This window comes from Glycine soja, chromosome 10, assembly GCF_004193775.1.
Source record: "Glycine soja cultivar W05 chromosome 10, ASM419377v2, whole genome shotgun sequence".
Classification (NCBI taxonomy): Eukaryota; Viridiplantae; Streptophyta; class Magnoliopsida; order Fabales; family Fabaceae; genus Glycine; species Glycine soja.
In genome coordinates, this window is record NC_041011.1 from 40580817 (window position 1) to 40604381 (window position 23565).

Genomic DNA, 23565 nt, shown 5'->3' on the forward strand with positions numbered 1-23565 from the left:
TTTTAAAACGCATTTTCAAAATATGTATAAAAATTTGTTGTAAAGTTATATATATTATCTGTATAGAGAGATTTAAGACAAAAACAATGAGTAAAGGAGTGTGTTCTTCTTGGATCATTCCCTATGCTTTCTCATTAGAGGGAGATCCTCCTCACTTTTTTGGTACCTTGCTTGTAAAGAGGGGGACTTCTTCGCCACATTATTCTTTTTGCTTATGGGAAAAGTGTTATGAACAAGATAAGAATCGATGATTTGAAAAACTTAATTAGTTTAATTTCGTTGGAATTCAGAATAGACATATTTTCTGTTTTCTTTTTCATGCTCAAAATTTGGCTAATGTTTTCCTTTTATTTTTCGCACACTTTACATTTGCAAATGGATTTCAGCTAGTTTGACCATATATGCCATTAATTTTAATTGCAAATATTTTACAAAACATCATCATAATGATTTAAAAATTTTCAATTTTTTTTTTTACCTTTACTTGAACAATCAAGAAATATTTCAGCTAGTTTGACGACACCATTAACTTTTTATCGCAAGTATTTATAAAACATCATTATAATGATTTTAAAATTTTCCTTTTATTACTTGGACAATGAAGAAAAATATATAATATACTAAGATTATTTAAATCATATCAAAGCACATTATAATATACTTGGAATTTTCCCCTTTACTTGTCAATTTTCATTAGAGAATCAATCAATCAATAAATAAATATATAATATAAGGTTAAAATACTTTATCCTTTAGTTTTTTTTTAAAATTATTTATGTTTTAAAAGTTTTATTCTAATCTTTAATGTTTTCGAATAATTTCAAATTAGCATTGTTAAACGTAACATAGCAAAAATTTCAGACATGATATGAAATAACTTTCACATTGGTCCCTCATGTTTTTAGTCTTGTTCAGAATGTTCCTTCATGTATTTTTTAAAAGGTTTAAAATAATCATTCATGTTTTTCCAATGTTCATCTTAACTTTATGCTTCTAAAATATAATTAATTATATTTTTCAATAAAGATTAATTATTAATAAAATTGGTATATATTTTACACTAATGTCATTGTGACTAAAAAAATAAGTTTATTTTTAATTTCAATTAATTAAATTAAATAATATTAAATAACTTTCTTAACATCAAATATTATTTTTATAATTAAATCCAAAGAACACAAGTATATGTGTATATTCCTCTTATATTTTTAGTTCCTAATTTTTTTTTCCTTAATTGTTAGAAAAAATGTCACAAATGGTAACTATTGTCACCATTAACGGATAAACTGGACGGCAAGAAAAAAAAATCAAACTATAAAATATATTACGGATTAAGATCAGTCAAATAAAAATTTAGGAATTAAAAATATAATTTATCGTTAAAATAAAATACATTAGTCATTAATTAAGTTAGTAGTCTTTAGTTAACTTAGCTGGTTTGCCCGAGAAGTAAAGGGGGAAGACTTAAGATCTTCTTCACATAAGTGCCCTTGGGTTTGAACCCTACTGCCAGAAGTTTTTAAAATTAAACATGGGCGCAAAACAAATTAAATGGACACTTAAATAAGTTTTAATGTTCAAAAAGAAGAAATGAGCATGAGCTCTATTAGGTAGTTTTACATATGCAATTATTTTTACAAGATTTCATATCATTTTTTTTAGATAGATTTCGTATTGCTTATAGCCTTATACTATACGAGTTGTGAACAAACTCCGATCAAATCCAAAAAAATATATGAGCATTTTTTAAAAGGAAAAAAAATAGATACAATAGTAAAAAACAAGTAACAAAATATAGATACATATGATTTGAAGTGAGGTGCAACGTCAAAAAAAAACTCCTCGTAAACTCTCCAAAAGTTTAGACTTTATCCAATCAACTTTTCTAGAAGTTCATTACTCTCATAATTTCTTCTAAACATAATCTATTTATTTTTTAAGTAATATATTTTATATAAAAAGTGTTTGATTCAACATTTCCATAAGAAAAAATGGGGAAAGGGTGTAATTTTTTTTCGATTTTTTTAGGGGTTGATTTCAAATTATTTCTGAAAATAAAATAAGTCATAACATATGTTTCGACTTTTGAGTTAGAAGTCATAATATTGGTTATAATTTTTTTTAATTAAAGTCATAAAACTATTTACAAATTCAATTTAATTTTTTTATTTATGACTTCAAAGTGATAAATGTTTTTTTTTCTTTTTTTACGTGTTTTAAGCTTTTTTAATTACTTATATTTTCTTTTCTTTTCCTTTCAATTTTTTTTTATAAATTGTAAATAATTTTATTTATTTAATTATTAAATAAATATTTTTAATTTTACTTGTTATTAGTTTTATTTGATATCTTATATATTTTTTACAATTTTATTTAATATGTTATATAATTTTTAATATTGTTTTATTTAAAATATTTTTTTAAAAATATTGTTTTATTTAATATATTTTGTATATTTAAAATTTAGATAACTTTTTAATAATGTTATTGAATTTGATTTGTTTTGTAAATGAAATAAATAATACAAAATACTTAATTTTTTAAAATCTAAAATTTTAAAACACTTTAACTTAAAAATCCAAGACATTTAAATGAAAATTACATATTTTTTTAACAAAAAAAATTAATAATGAGATGATGCCCCACAACGAGGTCTTCTAGATATCGAGGTCTCTCATGTTGTAGTACTAGATTTGCAGGTGATTGTTGTCCTCTTATTCTACGACTTCTATCTCCTCTCGTTCTAGTATGAACACATGTAATTATGTGTTGTTGTTGAGGAACATGATGATCATCATCATCGTTATTGATGGTATTGTTGTTATCATCATCTTTCTCCTTATCTTCATGACCCATGTCATGCATTTGAGTAGGTAATAATGAAGGATAACGAGAGCTCAATGGTGGTAAATTATATGCAGATGGCGGAGTGTTGAAAATGGTGCTAAACCTTTGTGAGACTCCATAAAAAACATTTGAGGCAAAAGGAACTTGAAATGAGTATTGAGACAAATATGATGAGAACCATAATGGTTGAAAACTTCGTTGACATCCTTAAGGCATTTATCCAGAAAAACCTGCTAATTGATATTGTGCCAGTGATTGATGATGTTGGGGCATATACCCAGAAACATGCACTGGAGGTACACTAGGTTCAACATATGATTAATGTTGGTGATGCCCATGATAATACTGTGAATTAAGATCTACGATGTTAGAAGTAATAATGAATAATAATAACAATAATTTATTAAAATTCTAAATTAAACTTACAACCTCAATAGGTAGTGTCCCCTCACGTGATATATATTGTCTAGTTTGATGTATATACCATTGCATGTATTCTGAATTTTCATGCAAAAGACCTTGGTCCATTTCACCATGAACAATATAATCATTCCAATGATTCCATTTGGCAATCCAGTGACGATGATGGTGAGACAAAAAAATATATGTTCTTCCTCTCATATCTATGTTGTGGAGTTGATTTAGGTATGGTGGGTCATCTGGAATAATTTGTCGCAGTCTAAATTGTCTCATGACCCTGTCTGTTGGATGTCATTCCACAGTTGCAAAACATATGAAAGAGACTTTTGCACGAATAATCATTAATGCCTTAACATTATTAATTAATGATCTTATTTCTGGTGTGTCATAAGGAGTTCACAAGAACTGCAAGACATACATTATTATTGTCACATATTTAAGTTCAAATAGGAAATAGAAAAAAAATACTTAACATGAAAATTAAGAAATGAACCTCATTCATATGTAGTCTATCAAATATGATGTGTATCAGTCTAACTGAATTGGTGGGAATATTTATTGATTATCGAACGAGACCACCTTTGTGCAAGAGGAAATCCAAGTACTTATTCCACAGATAGGTGATGTATCTTTGAGACAATATATTTAATGTGGTCTCACGCTAATGACTGTAGCAGCAACAAATATCCAGTGATTTCCGTTTGTTTAGGCTTCACAGCCCGATCTACAGCTTGAAAAAGGGATGCTAATACTGCTGCACCCCAACTATAATGACCTGCCTCAATCAAATTTGATAATAAAAAAAGATACATAAAATGAACTCTTGCACCTGATGTATCTGGCATCAAACAACTGCCTATCAGCATCATGATATGAGCTCTAGCATGTTGTACAATGACAATATCATCAGCATCAACTGAAAGTTGCTGAAAATTTTGCCGCAACCTGGTTGATCAAAATCTCATATCACAAGATCATGTTAGGTTATACTCATCTGTAATTGCTCATAATATTTTTTATTTAGTGAAAACAAATCCTAGTATCGAAATCAAAACCTTGATTGTAGACATGCCACAACAGTTTGGTTATAGTGTTTCATACAAAAAAGCATGGACAACTAAACAAAAAGTTCTTGAAATGACATTTGGAAGTTGGGAACAATCATACAGTTATCTGCTTGTATGGATGATAGCTGCTTAACACTTTGTACCAGATACAATTGTAAGATACAAAACTTCCTTTTCAATGGAGGATGGTGAGGATGAGTCTCATACGGTGATTTGTAATCGTGTATTTTGAGTTTTTAAGCCATGCACTAAAGACTTTCAATATTGCAATCCAATTATGAAGTAGATGAGACATTTTTAACTGGAAAATATCTTGGTACTTTGTTGACTGCCATTGGACAAGATGGCAGTAAAAACAATTTTTCACTTGCTTTTGCAATTGTTGAGAGCGAGACCAAAGAAGTTTGGATGTAGTTCTTGCATTATTTGAGGAGATATGTTACACCTCAACCAAATTTGCATATTATATCAGATAGAGGAACTAGTTTGTTAGCAGATTTGCAATCAGAACGAGTTTAGGTTCATATTTTATACCTGATCCTTCAAAATGACAACAAGCATCGGGAAGCCCAGCCATTACTCGTATACATAATGAGATGATGAACCAATTCCAAATAGGCCTAATAAATGCTTATTGTGTAGAAGTGAATGACATAATCGTAGTAATTGTCCATACAAATATTGATGGATTGACAAATGCATCAATGCGTCCCAAGTTATAAAGTTAAAACGAAAGTCTGAGTATCATATCCATAGGGACTTTGTTTGTACTTAGGTAGATGAATATTTAATTTACAAGTAACAAATAAGGAATTTAAAATAGAAGATAAAGAAAGATAAAAGTAAGATAAAAAATTAAATTAAAAGATGATAAAGATAAAAAAAGTAGAAGATAAAATAGACAAGAAATTTTAATGTAAAAGATAAGAAAAATAAAAGATAAAGATGATGATAAAAAGATGAATTCAGACGATGAGAATGTTGGAAACTTAACTTACCAGAGCTACTCGTTGATGTAATGTTAATGATTTTTCTCTATTTATAATTATTCCAATTTACACTTACATCTACCAATATACTCTAACTTTGGTCCCTGCACGAAAGAGCCTAATTTATCTATTTTCTCTCTCAAATCTCTTTGCAGAGTTAAAATAGAGAATTGCATTAAGAACAAAGATGTATAATAGGTAAACAAATATCTTTCTTTTAGATACCATTTTCTAGTTATATTAGAAAATAATGTTTCCCAACGCTACCCCTAAAACTTACCATGCAAATGAGTGATCAAACCACAAACAATAATATTAAGCCAAAGAAAGGATAATGCAAATGTAATATTATAAATAAATAGGAAGGGGAATTACAACAAGAGTAGTTGGCTGTCAAGTTTCCAACAAAGGGGATTTAGCCTTTGGTTATCATGGAGACTTTACAATTGCAAGAAGGGAATATTTAGTAAAGGGGGAAAAGATAAGATAAGAAAGGAAATGGAGGGAAGGAATGACTCTCATTGTTTGCTTCTCCTTCTTCTAACTTGTCTTCTATAAAAAATTGTATTCTATTAGAAATTTCTGTGTGTCTTCTCCTTCTTCTCTATTCTTCTTTTATGGGTGCAAAATTAACAGGATTCTGAATTAGCCTAATTTTCTTAATTAGTCTTTCTTTCCTAATTATTCCTTCGTTCCTTACTTATCTTGTTTTCCTTCTTTCCTCAATTAGTGTTCTTTTCTTAATTAGCCATTCTTTCTTCAATTAGTTTGCTTTCCTTAATTAGCCTTCTATTTCTGGGCTTTATTTTATTCACTAAGTTTCATAAATCCATCACTTTTAATATTCTCTGCACAAAAACTTAAATGATATTAATTTAACAATTATTTGTTCAAAAAGAAAAAATTAGAAGAGAAAAATTACAAATTCTTCTATATTTAACTTTAAAATATACTTATAATTAGTCGTTATCAACAAACAAATAGATGGTTAGTATAATTTTTAATTTTTATATTTCTCTTTAATTTGTATTATTCATTTTATATTAATGTATTATACTATTTTTAATTTAACAAATACTTTTATTACTAAATTATTAGATGATATCAATAGTAAATTCCTTTATACAAAATAAATAATATTATTTCATAAATTATAAGTTAATATTATTAACAAAGTATTTTAATATTTATTTTAAAATTTTAGTATTTAAAATAAAACAAATATTCAAAAAATATTAAATATCATTGTGTTAGTTTTTTTATTTCATTTATATAAAAAAAATAAAATTCAATAACATTATCAAAAAATTATCTATATTTTAAATATACAAAATATATTAAATAAAAAATATATAAAATATTTTAAATAAAACAATATTTAAAAATATATCATATTAAATAAAACTATAAAATATATACAAGATATTAAATAAAACTAATAACAACTAAAATTGAAAATACTTATTTAATAATTAAATAAATATAATTATTTATAATTTTTTTAAAAAAAAATTGAATGCAAAAAAAAAGAAAATACAAATAATTAAAAAATCCTAAAACACGTAAAAAAAAATTACGACTTCAAAATCATAAAATATAAAAAAACTTACAACTTCAAAGTTGTAAAATAAAAAAAAAACCATTTACAACTTTGAAGTACTAAATAAAAAAAATTAAACTGAAACCATAAAATATTTTACGACTTCAGTTATAAAAATAGATGATACTACTTTTAGCTTAAAAGTCATAACACATATTAATTTTTAAAAATAATTTGAAATCGATCCCAATCAAAAAAATTACAATCTTTTAGTAAAAGTTCCAAAAGATTAAATAAAATACTACCTAATTATAAAACCTTTAAATATTACTTTTAAAGTATTCATCACAAATATAATTTATAATTAAATAATAGTATATTATTTTACAACATCAAGCTAGTCTAATTATTTTTCTAAAAGTCTATATCTATTTCTAATTTATCAATAATATAAAAACCTTTAAAATATCAAAATGAAAGTGTTTGATTAAAAATATAGAAGGGGAAGATGTAAGCAAAAGCAAAACCTTGTGTTGGTCGAGAATGTCCGTTTCCAAAGACGGGTCCAGTGCATGCGAATCACAGGACACGTCAACAGCCCTTCTGCCACTCTTCAGCCCTTTATAATCAACACATCACCCCCACGTGCTGCCAAGTTCAAGTGTTCCTCTACGTAATACATGTTTAACCGCACATTTTGCACTTCGTCTCCAAGTTCTATAATAAGCAGCATTTCCACACATTTCTTTCCTACAAAGCAACTCAAAGTTGAACAAAACTCATTTTCCAACTACATTTCTTCCACCAACTCATAAAATCCTCATATCTGTTCCCAAAAGCTTGTTTGTGAGAATGGCTTCGGGTGAAAAGAAATTCCCACCTCAACAACAACAAACACAGCCTGGGAAGGAGCATGCTATGAATCCAGTACCCCAATTCACTAGCCCTGACTACAAGCCTTCAAATAAACTTCAAGTATATCTACAATTTCATCAATCAAATCTATACTAATTACTAATTAACCTTGTTTTCTATTCAAACTCACCTTATATTATTTAGTTAGTATTTGTGATAAATTCGTGTAAATTAAGCCTTCACAACATTTATTCTTGTTTAATTGTGTTAATTTTCAGGGAAAGATAGCATTAGTGACTGGGGGTGACTCTGGGATTGGACGAGCGGTGTGTAACTTGTTTGCCTTAGAAGGTGCTACCGTGGGCTTCACATATGTGAAGGGGCATGAGGACAAGGACGCGAGGGACACGTTGGAAATGATCAAGAGGGCTAAGACTTCGGATGCTAAAGATCCAATGGCGGTACCAGCTGATTTGGGTTACGACGAGAATTGCAAGAGAGTGGTTGATGAGGTCGTGAATGCTTATGGTTGTATTGACATTCTGGTCAACAATGCAGCTGAGCAATACGAGTGTGGAACAGTGGAGGACATTGATGAGCCTAGGCTTGAGAGGGTCTTTCGTACAAATATCTTCTCCTATTTCTTCATGACCAGGTAAAATCATCTAACAGGATTTCTTGTCCTTAAATATAGATATAGATATATATGATGTATCTCTAAGTAGAAATGAAATGTTATATATATAAATGATGTCCTTGTATGTATATAGGCATGCCTTGAAGCACATGAAGGAAGGAAGCAGCATTATCAACACGACATCGGTGAATGCATACAAGGGAAATGCGAAACTATTGGACTACACGTCCACGAAGGGAGCAATTGTGGCCTATACAAGGGGACTTGCTCTTCAGTTGGTGAGTAAGGGAATTCGGGTTAATGGGGTGGCTCCTGGGCCTATTTGGACCCCATTGATACCCTCCTCTTTCAAGGAGGAAGAAACGGCTCAATTTGGTGCCCAGGTGCCAATGAAGAGAGCTGGCCAGCCTATTGAGGTTGCTCCGTCTTATGTTTTTCTTGCTTGCAACCAATGCTCCTCTTACATAACTGGACAAGTCCTTCACCCCAATGGTAAGCGTAATACTAATTATTATGATCATGTTTTTCACCTCAAGCATATCTAATTTCGACGTTATTCACTAATTAACCTGGACATGTTTTTTCAGGTGGAACCGTTGTCAATGGTTAAACCGTTGTTGATGATATTCGGGATGAATATATGGGACAAGAGTTGTTTTGTGACTTGTAGACAAGTGTTACGTTTTGTGTGAATGTTTTACGGTGTGTAACTCGCTCAGGTCCTCTCTGTACTTTTAGAGTTGGGGCTTGGAGGATTATCCACTTTTGAATGTACAAGTTATTAGCCTAAGAAAACGTGTCTTTTGTAGCCAAAGATATGTAAAAGAGTTAAAGTATATAATAAAGATCGGTATGTATTAAGGCTTAAATATGTCTTTCTATATAGACTATATATAGAGGTGCGTGTTACCTTCATAATCGAATGAAACCAATATATACGCAAAGATATCAAAGGCGCCATATAGTTACACGACACACATAATCTTTAACATCTTAAGTCATTATTAAGAAGAAATCAAGGATATAATTGAATGCCTTCAAAACACAACGAAAACAATATAATAATCGACAAGGATAGAGATTGGAAGCATATTGTTGAGAGTGTAGTTAGAAATAAATTGTCAATTTGGAAGCAATCTTGTACTTAAATGTTGTCCGAAGAATAGTTTCCATCGTAACATGACTGAGCCCTCATACTATACAGCTAGCAGACCTTGATTCAACGACACTATACACAACCAATATTGCAATCCGGTGCTTTTACCATCCAGTTCATTTTTCATCCATTTATTTAATTTTACATTTTTATTTAATAAATTCTTCTTGAACAAGCACCAGTCTCTTGGACTCACATCGTCCCAATGTTGTTACATTCTAATTAAATTATTTTGTTTGAAATTACAAAATCTTCAAAGTTAATTTTATAAATAGTAATTGACATTTGATGACGTGCCAAATCTGAGGTTCCCATAATACTTAACTGACAAAGCTGGATATCAAATGCGTCAACAACTGATCATTTGTGAACATGATATGGTAATATTGAAGTACTATAAATTCCAATGTGGCTTTTTTGCTTTCGTACCCAAGCTAGCACAATCAAAATGATATGATTTAATGAATAATTGAACTCATAATATCTGAAAGAAACAGGATATAGATCAGCAAAAATTTCCTTTATACAATATCCCTTCTTTGATTTATGTCCATAATTCGCTTCTCTCCCAGCTTTTGGCATAGTAGGCATACTCAAAGCATCTGCAAAAGATGGGAAACATATTATTGCGCATAAACCTAAGTAAATGAATGAATAGACAGAAAGAAACAGAAAGCAGAGAGTTTATCTATGATATTCATATTTTGCTCACAAGTCACAAAAGTGATTGATCAAGCACATAAAAGGAGGGACTAAAATACGTGTATTGCAAAGAGGATCTCAAAGCATCCATAAATTTCTTTGCCACGATTTTGTTGGAAATATAAAACTTACATCTACATCCTTGCAGTCAGATTAAAGTTTGTGCTCTATGATATGCTGCTTTCTATCTTCAATGCTGTCATAAAGACTCTCAACAAGGTGAAGCAAAAATTTATCTGCACCATGTCTGGCCACCAGAGAAATTGATAGGGGAAGGTTATTATACATCCCTAGCGGTATGCTTACCTACATAATGTCAGCAAAAAACACATTGTTATAACATTATGAACTGAAATTTAATTGGTTTAGAAAAATATAGGAGTCTTAAGTGCTTCATAAACATAGAGAAAGGGACAACCTGACAAAATCCTGATACTCCAGCAATGGACAGCAGGCTAAAAGCCCTTGCACGAAAAATTTCTAAGTCGGCTGTATTTGTTTGTAGTTTTGGGGGAGGACCTGGAACTGTGGGGATCATTAGAACACCAAAATCCTGAAATTTTTCAAACATAAAACTGTCACACTAACTTAAACAAAAGGCAAGCTTATAAAGATAAATTGGTTGCTTAGATGATACTACTTTTATCTTTACAAAGAAGATTCATAGGGAGAATCTATAATCTTCATTTGTGGAATTAGATTGTTTCGAAAACAGGCATGGTCAAGCTAGATGGTGAAAAATAAAACTAAAGTGTAGTTGTTACTTTTTGACAAATGAAAAGGCTTGCTGAAATGTATGTACAGACCAGGAGCCAGGAGGGTCTCAAATAGTTTCTTCAAAAGTAAGATTGATCTATGAAGTAACAAGCATGTTTGCACATTATTTCTCCATGGACGGAAAGAAGGGAGGTTTCCTTTTATGAAGACCAAGGAGAGAATCTACATCAGGAGGAATGATTTGTGCATATAAGCTCATATGCATGGTCTGATGAACATATCACTACAATGATATGTTCATATGTTGAATTATGTTGTTTATCAGTAGGTTATGGGGATTCCAAAGATTGTACGGTGGTCTGTGTGCATGCCTCATATGAGAGTCTGAGAGAGAATCAATACCCCAAGAAGAGCCGAAAGAGCATCGTGTAGTTCCCTTTTTATAGAATAACAGATATCAATGTTCTCCCCCGTTGTCCTTAGGGCATCTGATACACGTTCTGATATTCCAGGACCTAAATCAGGTTTAACTGCACTGATCCATTCACCATGGTTATTCTTGAATTCAAACCTACATTACAAATGACAAATAAAACTAGAATCAAATTTCAATCAAAGGCAATCCACGGCCCGCTGGAAAATTACAATTATCCTTACTGAAAGCTAAGGATTAAATGGTGAGCTACACCTTTGAAGCAACCGCATGGCACTTGAAAGTGCAGCCAGTGATGGAATGTTATATATTTGGTCTGTATTATCTTTACTCATGAAATGTTTCAAACTTGGAACATTGGTTTTCACATAGTCTCCAAGGATTTCAGGCTTCAATACATCCCCTGCAATCGTGGATGCAACAAAAAGACCTTCTCAGTAAAATCAAATTGTTCCAAAATACATACCATACATCATTATTGGGATGAACAAGAATTCTTCATAATTTAAACTTAAATTTTTTGTTTTATAATTAACAAACAAGAACATTGAATTGATAGCAATATCAACTGTTCACCTCCATATAACTTCTCTACCGCTTTGATGACAGTTCCTGTAACTACATCAAATGGAGTGCTTGAAAGCTGGAAACAGTCCTCTGCAATGATAATGGAAGTAGGTCTAATTGGTGGAGCTACATCTGGCAACTGTAGAATTACACCTCCTACTCTGCTCAAAATCATTGGATCCCTGGCAAACCATCCTAGATATAAACATAGAAACAAGAAAATAAATCTCGAGAAGAAAAATGGAAGCACGTTAGAAACATGAAGAAAAATATTTGCATATTGTATGTATATTTCAAAGCATTGAATTGAAGAAAGAATCTCTTATTCATTTTGAAGTTTTAAGAAAAACTAAAAACAAACTCACCAGTAAGTTTCCCAAGAGATTATCTAATCCCAATTTCACTATGATACTTTTTTGTTTTAAATAAGACTTATGAAAAATATTATTAGTAAAGTCATAAATGTTGATGTGTTTGTGTTATGTCATTCTGTACTATCCTCTGTAGTGATGCATTCACCTAAAAATGAAGAGTTAACATAGTCGTCAATCTAATGGATTATTTACCCACGGTATCAAAACTTTGCGACATAGGGATTACTCCTGATTCTGAGACAGCACCATGAGAAGGACGAAAACCAAAAATCCCACAGTATGAAGCAGGTACTCTTACACTTCCTCCAGTATCAGTTCCTATGATTGAAAAAACAGTTCAAATTATTATGATGCCAAAATTAAACTCACTGGAATGGAAAAATAGCTCCAAATTGAGGAAAAACATAACATCACTCGAAATTATTAACAAGTGGTGCCAAAAATAACTAATGAAATGGAAGAACATATCACCTAATGAGAAATCCACAAGCTTTGCACCAACTGCAACAGCAGAGCCACTAGAAGATCCTCCAGGAACCCGGTCTGGTGCACAAGGATTTCTAGGTGTGCCATAATGTATATTCTCTCCATTTATACTGGCAGATTGGAATACTTAGTTACGTGAGTAACAGAAATAAGGTGTTCAAAACATACACATGTCTGATTACAAATAAATACCAACACTCATAGTCACATTTTCCATAGGGAGAAGAAAGCTCCACCAAAGTGAGCTAAACTGAGCAAGTATCCATTTAATTATTAAAGTGCATCGTGGTCTTACCACACTAAATTTTAAGGGTGGAAACACCCTTAGGCAAATACTTTAGAGACAAAAATAATCATTGAGGAGCCTTGTCCTTTCTATATAATCTACTGACTGACTGAAAGTTATATTACTTCCAACTCTAAGATTTAGCCTAACAAGCCACAATTTACATGACAATGATCACAGTAATATATTATCACTCTTTTCATTTAGTCATAGAGATGGTCCCTAGCAACTTAAAAATAATGCTTAGGACTATAACAAAAACCAATGGTTCTTTAGTATGAGTGAAAAAAATAAGCAAAGAAAACCAAACCTGTAAGCCATTTCATCCATGACAGTTTTACCAACACAAGTGGCACCTGCTCTGAGGAGAGCCAGAGCTGTTGGAGCAGTAGAGGTAGCCACCGGATGAGTCCTTGCCCAGTCAGGATTCCCGAAGCCGGTCACGTATCCTTCCGTGTCGAAACTGTTTGACACAAACACTTCCAAAACAAGTTCAAGATGCAGAAGCATGGATTCAAAGACTAGTTGACGACTTTGATGTCAGCAAAGGAGAGTTTTTGACAATCAGAATATTGTGGTACAAAAAGAAAAGTGAAGTACATACATCTCTTTCACTGCAAAGGTGAGTGATTTGAGAGGAAGAGCTGGTGCAGAATTTGGTGGTAAAGTGAATTTCTCTGTGAATGCTCCATAGTCTGAGGCTGTCTCCATGCTTGTTGCAAAGTTCCTCTCTAACGTTTTCAACCCACTAACAGATGCTGCTGCTGATAGAAATAACAATGATTGAAGAGCATCTAAAGTCAGTATAAATTTCACAGCATTTCATTTTACCCTATGATTCTTATAAAGATAAGGCTAACTTAAAAACTTTGATTGGCCAATCCAAATATGAGCCACACAACATCATTTCAAATTTGTGTTCAACTAACCAACCATTTATTATATTTTATTTTTCATACAATTCATTCATTTTTATTTTTTACTCCTTTTCTACTTTTGCTATTTTAAAGTTTTTCTGACAGACTTACCTTCAACCATTTTTACTTTATTTTTCATTTTTCACATCATTCATACATTCATTTTTATTTCTCTTCTATCGTCTATCTTCCACCGTTTTTCAGTTTTTCCAACAGTGAGTTTTCTCTTCAACAAACGCATTTTATTCACTTTACTTTAAATTTCTCGCATCATTTATTGTATATTATTTACTGTTTTTCAGTGTTTCCAGCGGCCAGCTTCTCTCTTATTTATTTATTTACTTATGCTCTTTGTTGCCGAGTTCAAACGATTACAACTTTGAAACTCTATCGGATCACATTAAATCAGGCTATTAAGGGAGCAAATGCTTCGCTAATTTATTATTTTTGAAAGTGGGCAAATTTTGTTATTTAGTAAGAGCTTAATGAATCAGGCTATTAATGTTGTAATGATCCCCTGCCGTTTTGCCAACATACAACTGCATAAAATCTAGACCACGAAAATTGTACTATAATAGATTAAATTAGTTTTTTTTTTCTCTAATTTATTATTTAGGTTCAATTTGGTCATTTAATTTTTTTTGGTTCAATTTAGTCCTTTAATTTTTAAAATCAAATCATTTTTTGGAAAATATTTATTTTGTGACAGTTTAAAAATCACTTGGTGATGGTTCAAACCGCTACAAAGTATGATTTCTTACAATTAGACCGAAGGATTAAATTGAACAGATTTAAAAAATTAAAGGATTAAATTGAACTTGAGAAAAATTAGAAGACCAAGCAGAATCTAAAAAATAAATTAGAGGACTAAAAAAATAATTTAACCAATATAATATGATATTGATAACAAACATATGTTAAACAACTTTACACCCTTGGGTGGAGAATTTGCAACTTCTGCAGTAGCTGGAAAGAATCAATAGCACTCATTGGTGTGTGAGCAAATTTCTCCTATACAATTCATTCGGGTAGCAATTACAGCAAATACATGAGAAAAACAGAACAAAGAATCTACTCATTTTCATCAAAGTCACCATCAAATAGGTGCATGTATGGAATCACAGTTGAGCGATCAACCAATTCACTATGAGAAACCTCAGTGTTTACCCCAGGTGAGCTCCAACCTAACCGTTGTATGTAAGCAGCATCATAAGCTTCAATATTCATTCCCGAAGCAAGAAATAGTTGAATCTCATATACAAATCTGTCCGTTCTTGCTGCCAGAAAAGGCCTTGAGGCTTCAGAGACTGACATCTTGAACTCCTCCTGTTTCTTTTCAGGTGCATTCATGTGTGACTTCTGCTCTCTCCTGCAAGTTTTAGAGTTAATACTAACCATCCTTTTCATACTCATAATGTTAAAGCAACTTGAAATGCATGAAGAAACTTACCTAGTCCATAATGCTGCTTTGACCACAGCAAGGATATGGTGCAAAATGATGTCAACATCCTCCTCCTACAGATTCAGCAAAAGGTATACTATTTACAAGAGAGAGAGAGGGCAGGAGATGGAATAATCAGAAATTGCACCTATAATTAGGCACATACATGCAGTAGCACTAAAGAAAATGAAAGAAAATGTGAATCAATATGCAGTAACAGATAAAGCACATTATATTATTGGATATTTTTCCGGTTGCAAAACCCGAGAGAGAATGCACCAACAAGCTACTAACCTGGATAAGAGCTTGAATTTCTCTTCTTAACCAATTTTCAAGCCAACAGTTTGGCTGATTGTACTTTAGAGATCTCCAATATTGTGATATATTGAATATGTCATCTAAGAAACCTGCTCACACAAAGTTAAAAGAAAAAGTAAAGTAAATAAAATACCAATAACAAATATTTGACACAAAGCAAAGGACAGACAGACACCACTATAAAGCAAGAAATTTGTTAAACTGAAGGCAGTAGAACACCTTGTTCAGTGTAATAGCATTGTAATCTATATCTGTGCGCTCTTGATAAGATAAAACTGCACACACAAACAGAAGAGCAAAGTATAACAATATAATTTTAGTAAAAATTTTAACTTGAATAAAACTAAGACAAACCTATCCTCAAAATCCTGATTTACATAATGTCGTTGAAAACAACTCCCATCAACTCCATATATGATAGAAAAATTTTCAGTCTGCATATTAGACATAAACTACCAAGTCAGTATAGCTCATTTCATCCAGCCTGATACTAACTTCTAATACCATCACCCCCCATTTGATTTATCATACATCATCACCAATACAGTTATGCAAATATTGACATCCATAAGAAATATTCAGGTGGCTGCAGTAAATTGAGAGAAAATAAGAGTCCTAATTGAAATTCTTTTTAAAGGGGTGTATCATTGAGGGGAAAATTTATATTTCAGCAAAGTCCATAAGGCAAAACAACAACAACAATAATAGTAGCAAATTAACAATGCGTAAAAAAAAAAGTCATGGTGTTAAACAAACCTTACAGAGGGGGCATTTTACAGAAGAAGGTGGAGAACGGTGCTTGCCAGCAACCACCTTGGTCCAGCGTAAAATGCAATTGAAGCAAAACTTATCTGCAACATAAGAACAAGCTTAATGGTTACTAGGAAAAATATATAGAAGAATGATATAGTACAATTACCTCTAATTGCTGCTAAAATCTGAACTCTCAAGTAATGATCCTCTAATAAAACAAATCTTGCGTTGATATATAATTACCGAGAGTTACTTTCAAACAAAAAGGTTTCCCAAGACTACAAATTAGAGCATGCAACCCAATTCATGAATGAAACCCAATAAAGGGTCTATAGCATATGCAACAAATTTATAAACTTTAGGATTAAAAAACACAGAAAATTGAGCAACAGAAAATAGGGTGAGGGCATACGAAAACATTTGTCGAGGTAGGAAAGTTGAAGGAATGGTCCCAAGCAGATTGGGCAACAACAACTGGAATCCTCCTCCGACTCTGGCTCTGGTTCTGGGGAAACATGGTTCCTCACCTCAATCGCTGCGTCATCTTCCATCGTTTCCAAGCTTATTTTCGCTCTGCTGCACCCTTCAGATTTATATTGGATATGAATATATGATAGGAAAAATTAATTATTAATTGTATAAAAAAATTAAATTAAAAGTACTTAATTATTGGAGTATTATGTAATGATAAATTATTAATTATTTTAAAAGTTGCATATAAATTTTTTATAATTTTATTTGTACATTCGTAATTTATAAAAAATAAAGATTTAATTAATTTGCGAGTCCTATATTTTTATTAAATTTTCTATTTGATCCCTAAATTGTTATTTTTATTTTCAAAAACATCAACCCATTATTTTAGTTTTAATGTTAAACTTTGTTCATTAACATGAGATGTTTTGCTAATATTTTGAATAAATTCAATTCAAGTTTAATATAATATAAAACAATTTTACACGTTAATTCAGTAAAATTTAAGTGATCATTTAATAAAAAGGTTATATTGAATGAAAACTCATTTACAAATTACAGCCTATAAATGTTAGTTGTTTTCTCAAATTTGACTATTGCCATATAAATGTCCATAGTTTCATTAGTTCGACTTAAGAGTTGAAACTTAGTTCCTGGTACATGATTTAAGGGATGGGGTTGGAATGCAGTGGAAGTAGTTTAACCGGAGGAGGACTAGTTAAATGAGGCATACATATTTTACACCATTCGTTCAAATTTCTTACATTACTATCACAGAAAACGAGGGAAGGTCCTTCTCCAAGTGTTTTTACATGATGAACTAACTATCTTTCAACGAATGCATCTCTTCAGTTGGTTTTGGAGCTTCATTTTGCAGCTATGTACTTCCAAGAGTTGCGACTTTATCATTTCAACGTCTTTTCTCATCATGTTTATCTCCTGGGCATTTGTTATTTGTCTTTTTTCCATATCCTTGTTCACTCTGATGACGGTCTGAGTATTTGTCCTTCGGTAATTCGATCCTTTACTTGTCATTGAGGTTGCCATGTTCACTTGCTCAAAAAGGACAAATTCCGTGGTTAATTTCAAGGGCAATCTATCGTTTTGCATCACATGCTGACGTGCTTCGTGTGACAATCTATGGTATTCTAGGACTCTACAAACATCTGTTCTATTTTCTTCTGCCAAATTTGGATGTGCCTGCAAAATTGGATCAAGTCTAAGAGTCATGCAAAACAAGGTAAACCAATCTATATTAAAGTTAGTCTATTTTGAGCTAGATTTAGAATTAGAAATGATATAGTATCACTATTACCTTAAGGTACATGTCAATAGCTCTATAGAGGTTGTCATCACAGTGTCTAGCTTTTTGTGGCAATGCTTCAACAAGTGATTTGAAACTTTCCATTGTGAGATTCTCATCCCTTGCAACTTGTGTGAGATACCCATCAACTAACCTTCCAACACTGTGGGGTTTTGCTGAAGAATTGCTTGACATGCCACAAACATAAAACCTTAACACCCTAAGTACCACACTAACATCATACAAAGAATCTTTGTATCCTTGATTTTTAACCAAGAGATCAGGTACACGACATTTCTCCAACATTAAAGCTACCCTTCTTTCTAGCACACACAACAACTCCGGATTTATCTTCAGCATCACCCCTGCCTTTAGTAGGTGAAGCAAAAAATTGCAAGTGACTGAATTTTCTTCACTAGGAAGTATGTTAATCAAGCCCTCAGTTGAAATTCTATGTAACTGGAGAGTTATGGGCATAGGAGTTTCCTTATCAAGTCCAGATGTGACTTGGGAAAACCATTTTCTTGTCCAATGTTCTATGCAAGAACCTACAAGTTCTGGTTTGGTTCCACGTTTTCTAATTGATTGAATCACTTCAATAAAATGATCTATGCGTAGACATGATACATCTTTGAACCACCAATTATCAACACTATTATTACTTAAGGGTGTTTCATTTTCAAAAGTGAAACTAGATGCATTTAGATTTGTGAACACTTTCCAAGCTATTGATTGCTTCAGAGCAACGTTTCACTATATGCAAGTCCTTGGCCCAAGGGGAAATGGATTCACTGCTTTTAAGTATTCGAAATGTGTCTTTCCATGAAGATAGTAGTTGAAAGGTTAGAAATGCTTCTGCCTTGGATATGAGATTTCCTTCTTCAAGATCTTCACTCATTTCCAAGAAATGTGCAGCACAATATAATGGAACAATGTTTGCTGCGGTTATATCAATTTTTCTTCCATAACAGAATTTGACTATTAATTCAAAAGCTTTTTTACCACCTGGGAGATTTTTAATTTGGATGATGAGGCTGTCACCAGCTTTTTCTCTGTTGCTTCCCCTCTGAAATACAAGCCGGTTCAAATATTCGCTTCTTGAGGCAATTGCAAGCTGGAAATCAATCATATCTTATTCAGTTGAAGTCTTAAGAATATTTAATGAAATATTTTTTACTTTAGAATAGTAGCATGATTTGCAGCTATAGGAACAAGAGTACATATATAATTTTCCCATAGAATTGAAGGAGTGATTGGCCCCCACCTTGTGCAAGTGAAAGCTAGAATCACCAATTTGTATAATTAAATCAGAAGGGGAATTTGACCAAGCAATCCTGCATCAAATAAATGAGACAAGTCACATGCATAATTAAGAAAGTCAAGCAGCGTTTTCTGATTAATGATTATAAGTATACTTGATCGAACCAAATCTATTAATCTAAAAAATCCAGTAGGCTTTCCCAAAAGAGTGAAAAGACAAAAAAATGATCGTAAATATCCTGATGCAAGAACAAAATAAGGAGCATATACATACCAGTTTCGTTGGGTGTGTTCTAGGGAATGAGCAAGAATAGGAACATTAGACGGTAGAAGGACACGTCGGTTAGGCTTCGCTCCAAAGGGACTTTCACAGTCAAGAGTTTTACATCCTATGGTGGCTTTATCAAGCCCTGCAAACTGAAACCCCTTCATCATATTTCTTAGCTAGCTTTAAGAGCTTCAGTACTAGTGGTGGAAATTATATGAAGAGGTTCAGTATGTTTATTGTGGAGAATATATAGACAGAAAGTGTACATACATATCCTGCTTTTCATTTAATATTAGATGAAGAGTATAGGGTGTCATATATCCTTAATTAATGTGATCTATGCTGTTTGTGCATTTGTAATTGCAGTGTTTATGACATTGAAGATGATTTGTTTGCCTTTAGCCATCTTGTGTCACTTTAACAATTGGAATATTGGAGAGTTTGAGAGTAGACAGATAAGGAGGGAATGAAGGTAGCAGATAGTCAACATTTTATCTCATCCACTTATTGAGAAATACAAAACCACATTTCTTCATCATCAATAAAGAAGCTGCTTCCTGCAGGTTGTATCCAATTAATAACGCATCCCAATTCCTAACCTACAATTCTAGCCTCATGATTGTGCGGTCAGGAAACTTGTTCTAGCTTATGACCTATATTTCCTTTGTCTTAATTTTCTGTAGGTTCGTGAAAAGACAGAAAAATGTTATATATATATACAAATTTTCTTAATATATATTAAATAAAAAAAATTGTATTTAATATTTTAAAATCATATAAAGCATTTAATTTTTATTTAACAAATAAAAAGATGTATTAGGAATATTTAAAATTATCGAAAAAAATAATGAGATCAAAATGAAGAAAAACTCAACCAAGCTCAATCAAAAGGAGGGAGCATCCCAGAAACAATGATCACTCATTAATTCTTACCTACAAGAGTTTTTTCTTTTTTTAAGATTACAACTATTTTTTTATTGGACACAATTTTGTTGGAATGGAGTAGAATTATTATTTTCTTCCAAATATTGAACACATTGTAACGTTATTGTTATAAAAACAATTGCAGGCACTTGAAAATAAAATGACTGTTTTACAACTTTAAACTAAAAAGGACATATATAATATTTAAAATAATTTTGTTTTAAGAAAATCCGTTTAAATTAGAATACAGTCATTGTGAGTGGTGTGGTTGAACTTTGAAGAAGCAGGCCCATTCGCCCAAATGCATTCAAAAATCAAAACGGCCTCTCTCTCTCTCTCTCTCTCCCATTGAAAGATGAAATAACCAAATATACCTTGCTTCTATTGGTAACGGTCACCAAACACACTACAATGCTGAAAGTGAAACCCTACATTTGCACAACCCATTACCCCTTTTCAATTTCAGATCACCCTCTCTCATTCCCAATCTCCATTCTCAATCCAATTTCTCTTCGCCTTTCGCAATCGCATCCAACTCCCACAATCCCATGCGCTAAGAGGCGCGGCTGGTCCCAACCATCCAATCGAAAAATTCTTCAACTGGCTTCCACCGTCGCGTTCAATCTCAAGATCCTGCCGGAGCCCTTCAATTCCCTCGCCGGCGAAATCGCGCGCGGCGATTCTCAGACTCTGAGCTTTCTCGTCGGCGGTGGCCGGAGAGGGAAAATAGCCGCCAACAGGAGGGTAACGAAGAAGAAATCGGCGTGGTTCGCATTCGTGTTGGTCTGCGTTGCGGGTGGCTTGTGGTCGTGGAGGATTCAAGAGTTTGACCTGTTCCTGAGGGCGTTGTCGTTTTGTCTCGCGGGGATTTCGTTGCTTCGCTTGTGGTTGGGGAAGAAAGCCGTCAGGGAATGGGTTTTAGGGTTTTTCTTTGGGGTTGTTTTGATTTTGAGTTCCAGATTGGGGAAAGAGGACGTGAAATTTTGGGTTCACAAACTCGCGTCTTCTCCGGTTACGCAAATTGTAACTACGATCAAAAGAAGTAGAAATAGAAATAGTAGGAGAATATTTAAATGACATGCCTTGTTGTTTCTGCATTCTGTGTAAAAATCCTCTCTTCTTTGATTCAATATTATTGAACCAAGAGTAATAATAGTTCGGTGAATTACTAAACGATGCTTGGACTTAACTATGCTAACTACTGCTCTAAAAAATAGTAGTACTTACCATCATGTTATTTAAAATTGAATCTTCCTTGGATTGTTGGGTACAGTATATGCATCTTAATTTGATATGAACCATTGGGGAGTAGAGGCAACGAACCCAATCAAGGTTTGCTTCCACTGCTATGCTAGAAGTAGAAGTAGAGATATAAAAACCAGGTGGAAATCTATCATGACAGGTGTTCAAGAGAATGCCTTTGAGTTGCTGTTATCATCAGCGAATGGTACATGGATACATTGTTTTTAAAAAACAATCTAGGTAAGCAACAATCAGGACAGAAAGTGCTGCTAAAGTTGGCCTTAGAGTGACACAGTCCAGTCCTCTTCTTCCTATCTATTATGGCACTATGGCATGGTCAGGTGTGGAAATAGATTAGGTTGCTTGGCAGGGACTTATAAGTTAGTCTACTTGTGTATTAACTTTGATAAAATTAATTTTGAAGTAATGAAATTTAGGATTTATTATAAAATTAAGGTAAAAATAAAATTCAATATAAATTTTTTGATAAAAATTATTTAAAGTTACTTCAACTTAAACTCAATTATGAATTCAGAATCAATTTTGAAATCTTTTGTAACATGAAACTAAACATATAAAATTTGATCTAAAATTAATTATGAATTCAGAATCAATTTTGAAATCTTTTGTAACATGAAACTAAACATATAAAATTTGATCTAAAATTAATTTTGAATTCAGAATCAATTATCTAGCATCAAATCAAATACAAATACACGCTGGACTCATATCAGACCAAGTTTTCTCAAAATATAACAAATTTAATAATATTATTTTATAAATATTAAATTTGTTATATTAAGTTAAATCTTATATTTATTTTTAAAAAAGATAAATTTTTGATTTCATAAAAAAAGTTAACTTTATTGAAATATAAATTTATGTTTTATTTAAAAGTTTTATTACAAAATATGTTTATATTAAATCTTAAACAAGTTAAGTTTGATTCTCATAAAATCTAACATGCATATTTTGATATTTATCTTGATGTTAAATTATTACATAATATATTTTAAACAAACTTATAAGTCCGTTCAGGCCTTTTATAAAAATATTTAAAGTGATACTTAAATCATATACCTTTAATAAAAAAGTAGTTGACATGAGAATATACTAACAGGAATTCTGAGTTTTTTTTACACGATAGGAATTGCGAGTTGTGACTACTTTTATTGTTATTTTAAAATTAACATACTTTTTTATAATGCAGTAAAAAACAATATACTTTTTGTATTAAATAGTAGGAATGTTGGCAGATTGGGTTAGATCAATTTAAAAAAAGAACTACTTGATTTAATTATTTTAATTTTGTTAATTTATCATTCAATTGATTTAATTTAAAATTTTAATTTGATCCCATCCAATCCAATTTAAAGCGATTTTGATTGGATCATTTTTTGATTTTAATCCTACTTTATTTTAAAAAAAATACGAAATAAAAGCTAAGATATATAATAAATATAATAACAAATAATTTCAAATATCAATATCAGATATTTTATTTATACATCATTATATAACTAATAATAGAATATTTGTTAACTTAAATAATTAGTAAAAATATCTTTAATTAAATATATTTTTCATAA

General features: G+C 31.6%; 4 protein-coding genes across 5 annotated transcripts; 1 reads left to right on the forward strand and 3 right to left on the reverse strand.

Moving 5' to 3' along the window:
* The first annotated feature begins 7587 nt into the window (after positions 1-7587).
* LOC114372224 (NADPH-dependent aldehyde reductase 1, chloroplastic-like) lies at positions 7588-9224 on the forward strand. The gene is made up of 4 exons (XM_028329689.1): positions 7588-7838; positions 7997-8373; positions 8489-8847; positions 8943-9224. Exons 1-4 carry the CDS (start codon positions 7716-7718, stop codon positions 8963-8965), a joined length of 882 nt encoding a protein of 293 aa, XP_028185490.1. The 5' UTR covers positions 7588-7715; the 3' UTR covers positions 8966-9224.
* Positions 9225-9825: 601 nt separating this feature from the next.
* LOC114372223 (amidase 1-like) lies at positions 9826-13912 on the reverse strand. Of its 2 annotated transcripts, none has more exons than XM_028329687.1 (10): positions 13681-13912; positions 13387-13539; positions 12776-12900; positions 12497-12622; positions 11940-12125; positions 11619-11766; positions 11333-11501; positions 10632-10766; positions 10346-10519; positions 9826-10113 (listed from the first exon to the last, which is right to left on the reverse strand). In XM_028329687.1, the coding sequence occupies exons 1-9, from the start codon at positions 13785-13787 to the stop codon at positions 10367-10369; spliced, it is 1302 nt and encodes a 433-aa protein (XP_028185488.1). In that variant the 5' UTR covers positions 13788-13912; the 3' UTR covers positions 9826-10113; positions 10346-10366. The 2 variants fall into 2 exon arrangements, with proteins under 2 accessions (XP_028185488.1, XP_028185489.1); XM_028329688.1 differs by having other exon boundaries at positions 13387-13555; positions 13681-13837.
* Positions 13913-14861: 949 nt separating this feature from the next.
* LOC114370179 (E3 ubiquitin-protein ligase Topors-like) lies at positions 14862-17091 on the reverse strand. Its single transcript, XM_028327466.1, has 7 exons — positions 16918-17091; positions 16509-16603; positions 16107-16186; positions 15972-16027; positions 15729-15841; positions 15444-15508; positions 14862-15362 (listed from the first exon to the last, which is right to left on the reverse strand). The coding sequence occupies exons 1-7, from the start codon at positions 17054-17056 to the stop codon at positions 15065-15067; spliced, it is 846 nt and encodes a 281-aa protein (XP_028183267.1). The 5' UTR covers positions 17057-17091; the 3' UTR covers positions 14862-15064.
* A 484-nt stretch (positions 17092-17575) lies between these two features.
* Positions 17576-20337, reverse strand: LOC114370678 (root phototropism protein 3-like). The gene is made up of 5 exons (XM_028328071.1): positions 19817-20337; positions 19547-19616; positions 18975-19396; positions 18295-18934; positions 17576-18179 (listed from the first exon to the last, which is right to left on the reverse strand). The coding sequence occupies exons 1-5, from the start codon at positions 19975-19977 to the stop codon at positions 17811-17813; spliced, it is 1662 nt and encodes a 553-aa protein (XP_028183872.1). The 5' UTR covers positions 19978-20337; the 3' UTR covers positions 17576-17810.
* Between the last annotated feature and the right edge of the window lie 3228 nt (positions 20338-23565).

Bases quoted from the DNA above. Each gene is read 5' to 3' on its own strand.
- LOC114370678 (XM_028328071.1), bottom strand. From the start codon at position 19,977: ATGATGAAGGGGTTTCAGTTTGCAGGGCTTGATAAAGCCACCATAGGA. The intron at 19,397-19,546 runs GTGGGGGCCAAT...ATTGATTTCCAG, and splicing joins CTAGCTTTCACTTGCACAAG to CTTGCAATTGCCTCAAGAAG. The intron at 18,935-18,974 runs GTTTCACTTTTG...AAGTAATAATAG, and splicing joins CACAAATCTAAATGCATCTA to TGTTGATAATTGGTGGTTCA.
- LOC114372224 (XM_028329689.1), top strand. From the start codon at position 7,716: ATGGCTTCGGGTGAAAAGAAATTCCCACCTCAACAACAACAAACACAG. The intron at 7,839-7,996 runs GTATATCTACAA...GTTAATTTTCAG, and splicing joins AGCCTTCAAATAAACTTCAA to GGAAAGATAGCATTAGTGAC. The intron at 8,374-8,488 runs GTAAAATCATCT...GTATGTATATAG, and splicing joins TCCTATTTCTTCATGACCAG to GCATGCCTTGAAGCACATGA.
- LOC114372223 (XM_028329687.1), bottom strand. From the start codon at position 13,787: ATGGAGACAGCCTCAGACTATGGAGCATTCACAGAGAAATTCACTTTA. The intron at 11,502-11,618 runs GTGTAGCTCACC...TTTGTAATGTAG, and splicing joins GCCATGCGGTTGCTTCAAAG to GTTTGAATTCAAGAATAACC. The intron at 10,767-11,332 runs GTATTGATTCTC...GAAAAATTTCAG, and splicing joins CTCTTTCGGCTCTTCTTGGG to GATTTTGGTGTTCTAATGAT.
- LOC114370179 (XM_028327466.1), bottom strand. From the start codon at position 17,056: ATGGAAGATGACGCAGCGATTGAGGTGAGGAACCATGTTTCCCCAGAA. The intron at 16,604-16,917 runs GTATGCCCTCAC...CTTATGTTGCAG, and splicing joins CTACCTCGACAAATGTTTTC to ATAAGTTTTGCTTCAATTGC. The intron at 15,363-15,443 runs GTAAGTTTCTTC...TAAAACTTGCAG, and splicing joins AAAGCAGCATTATGGACTAG to GAGAGAGCAGAAGTCACACA.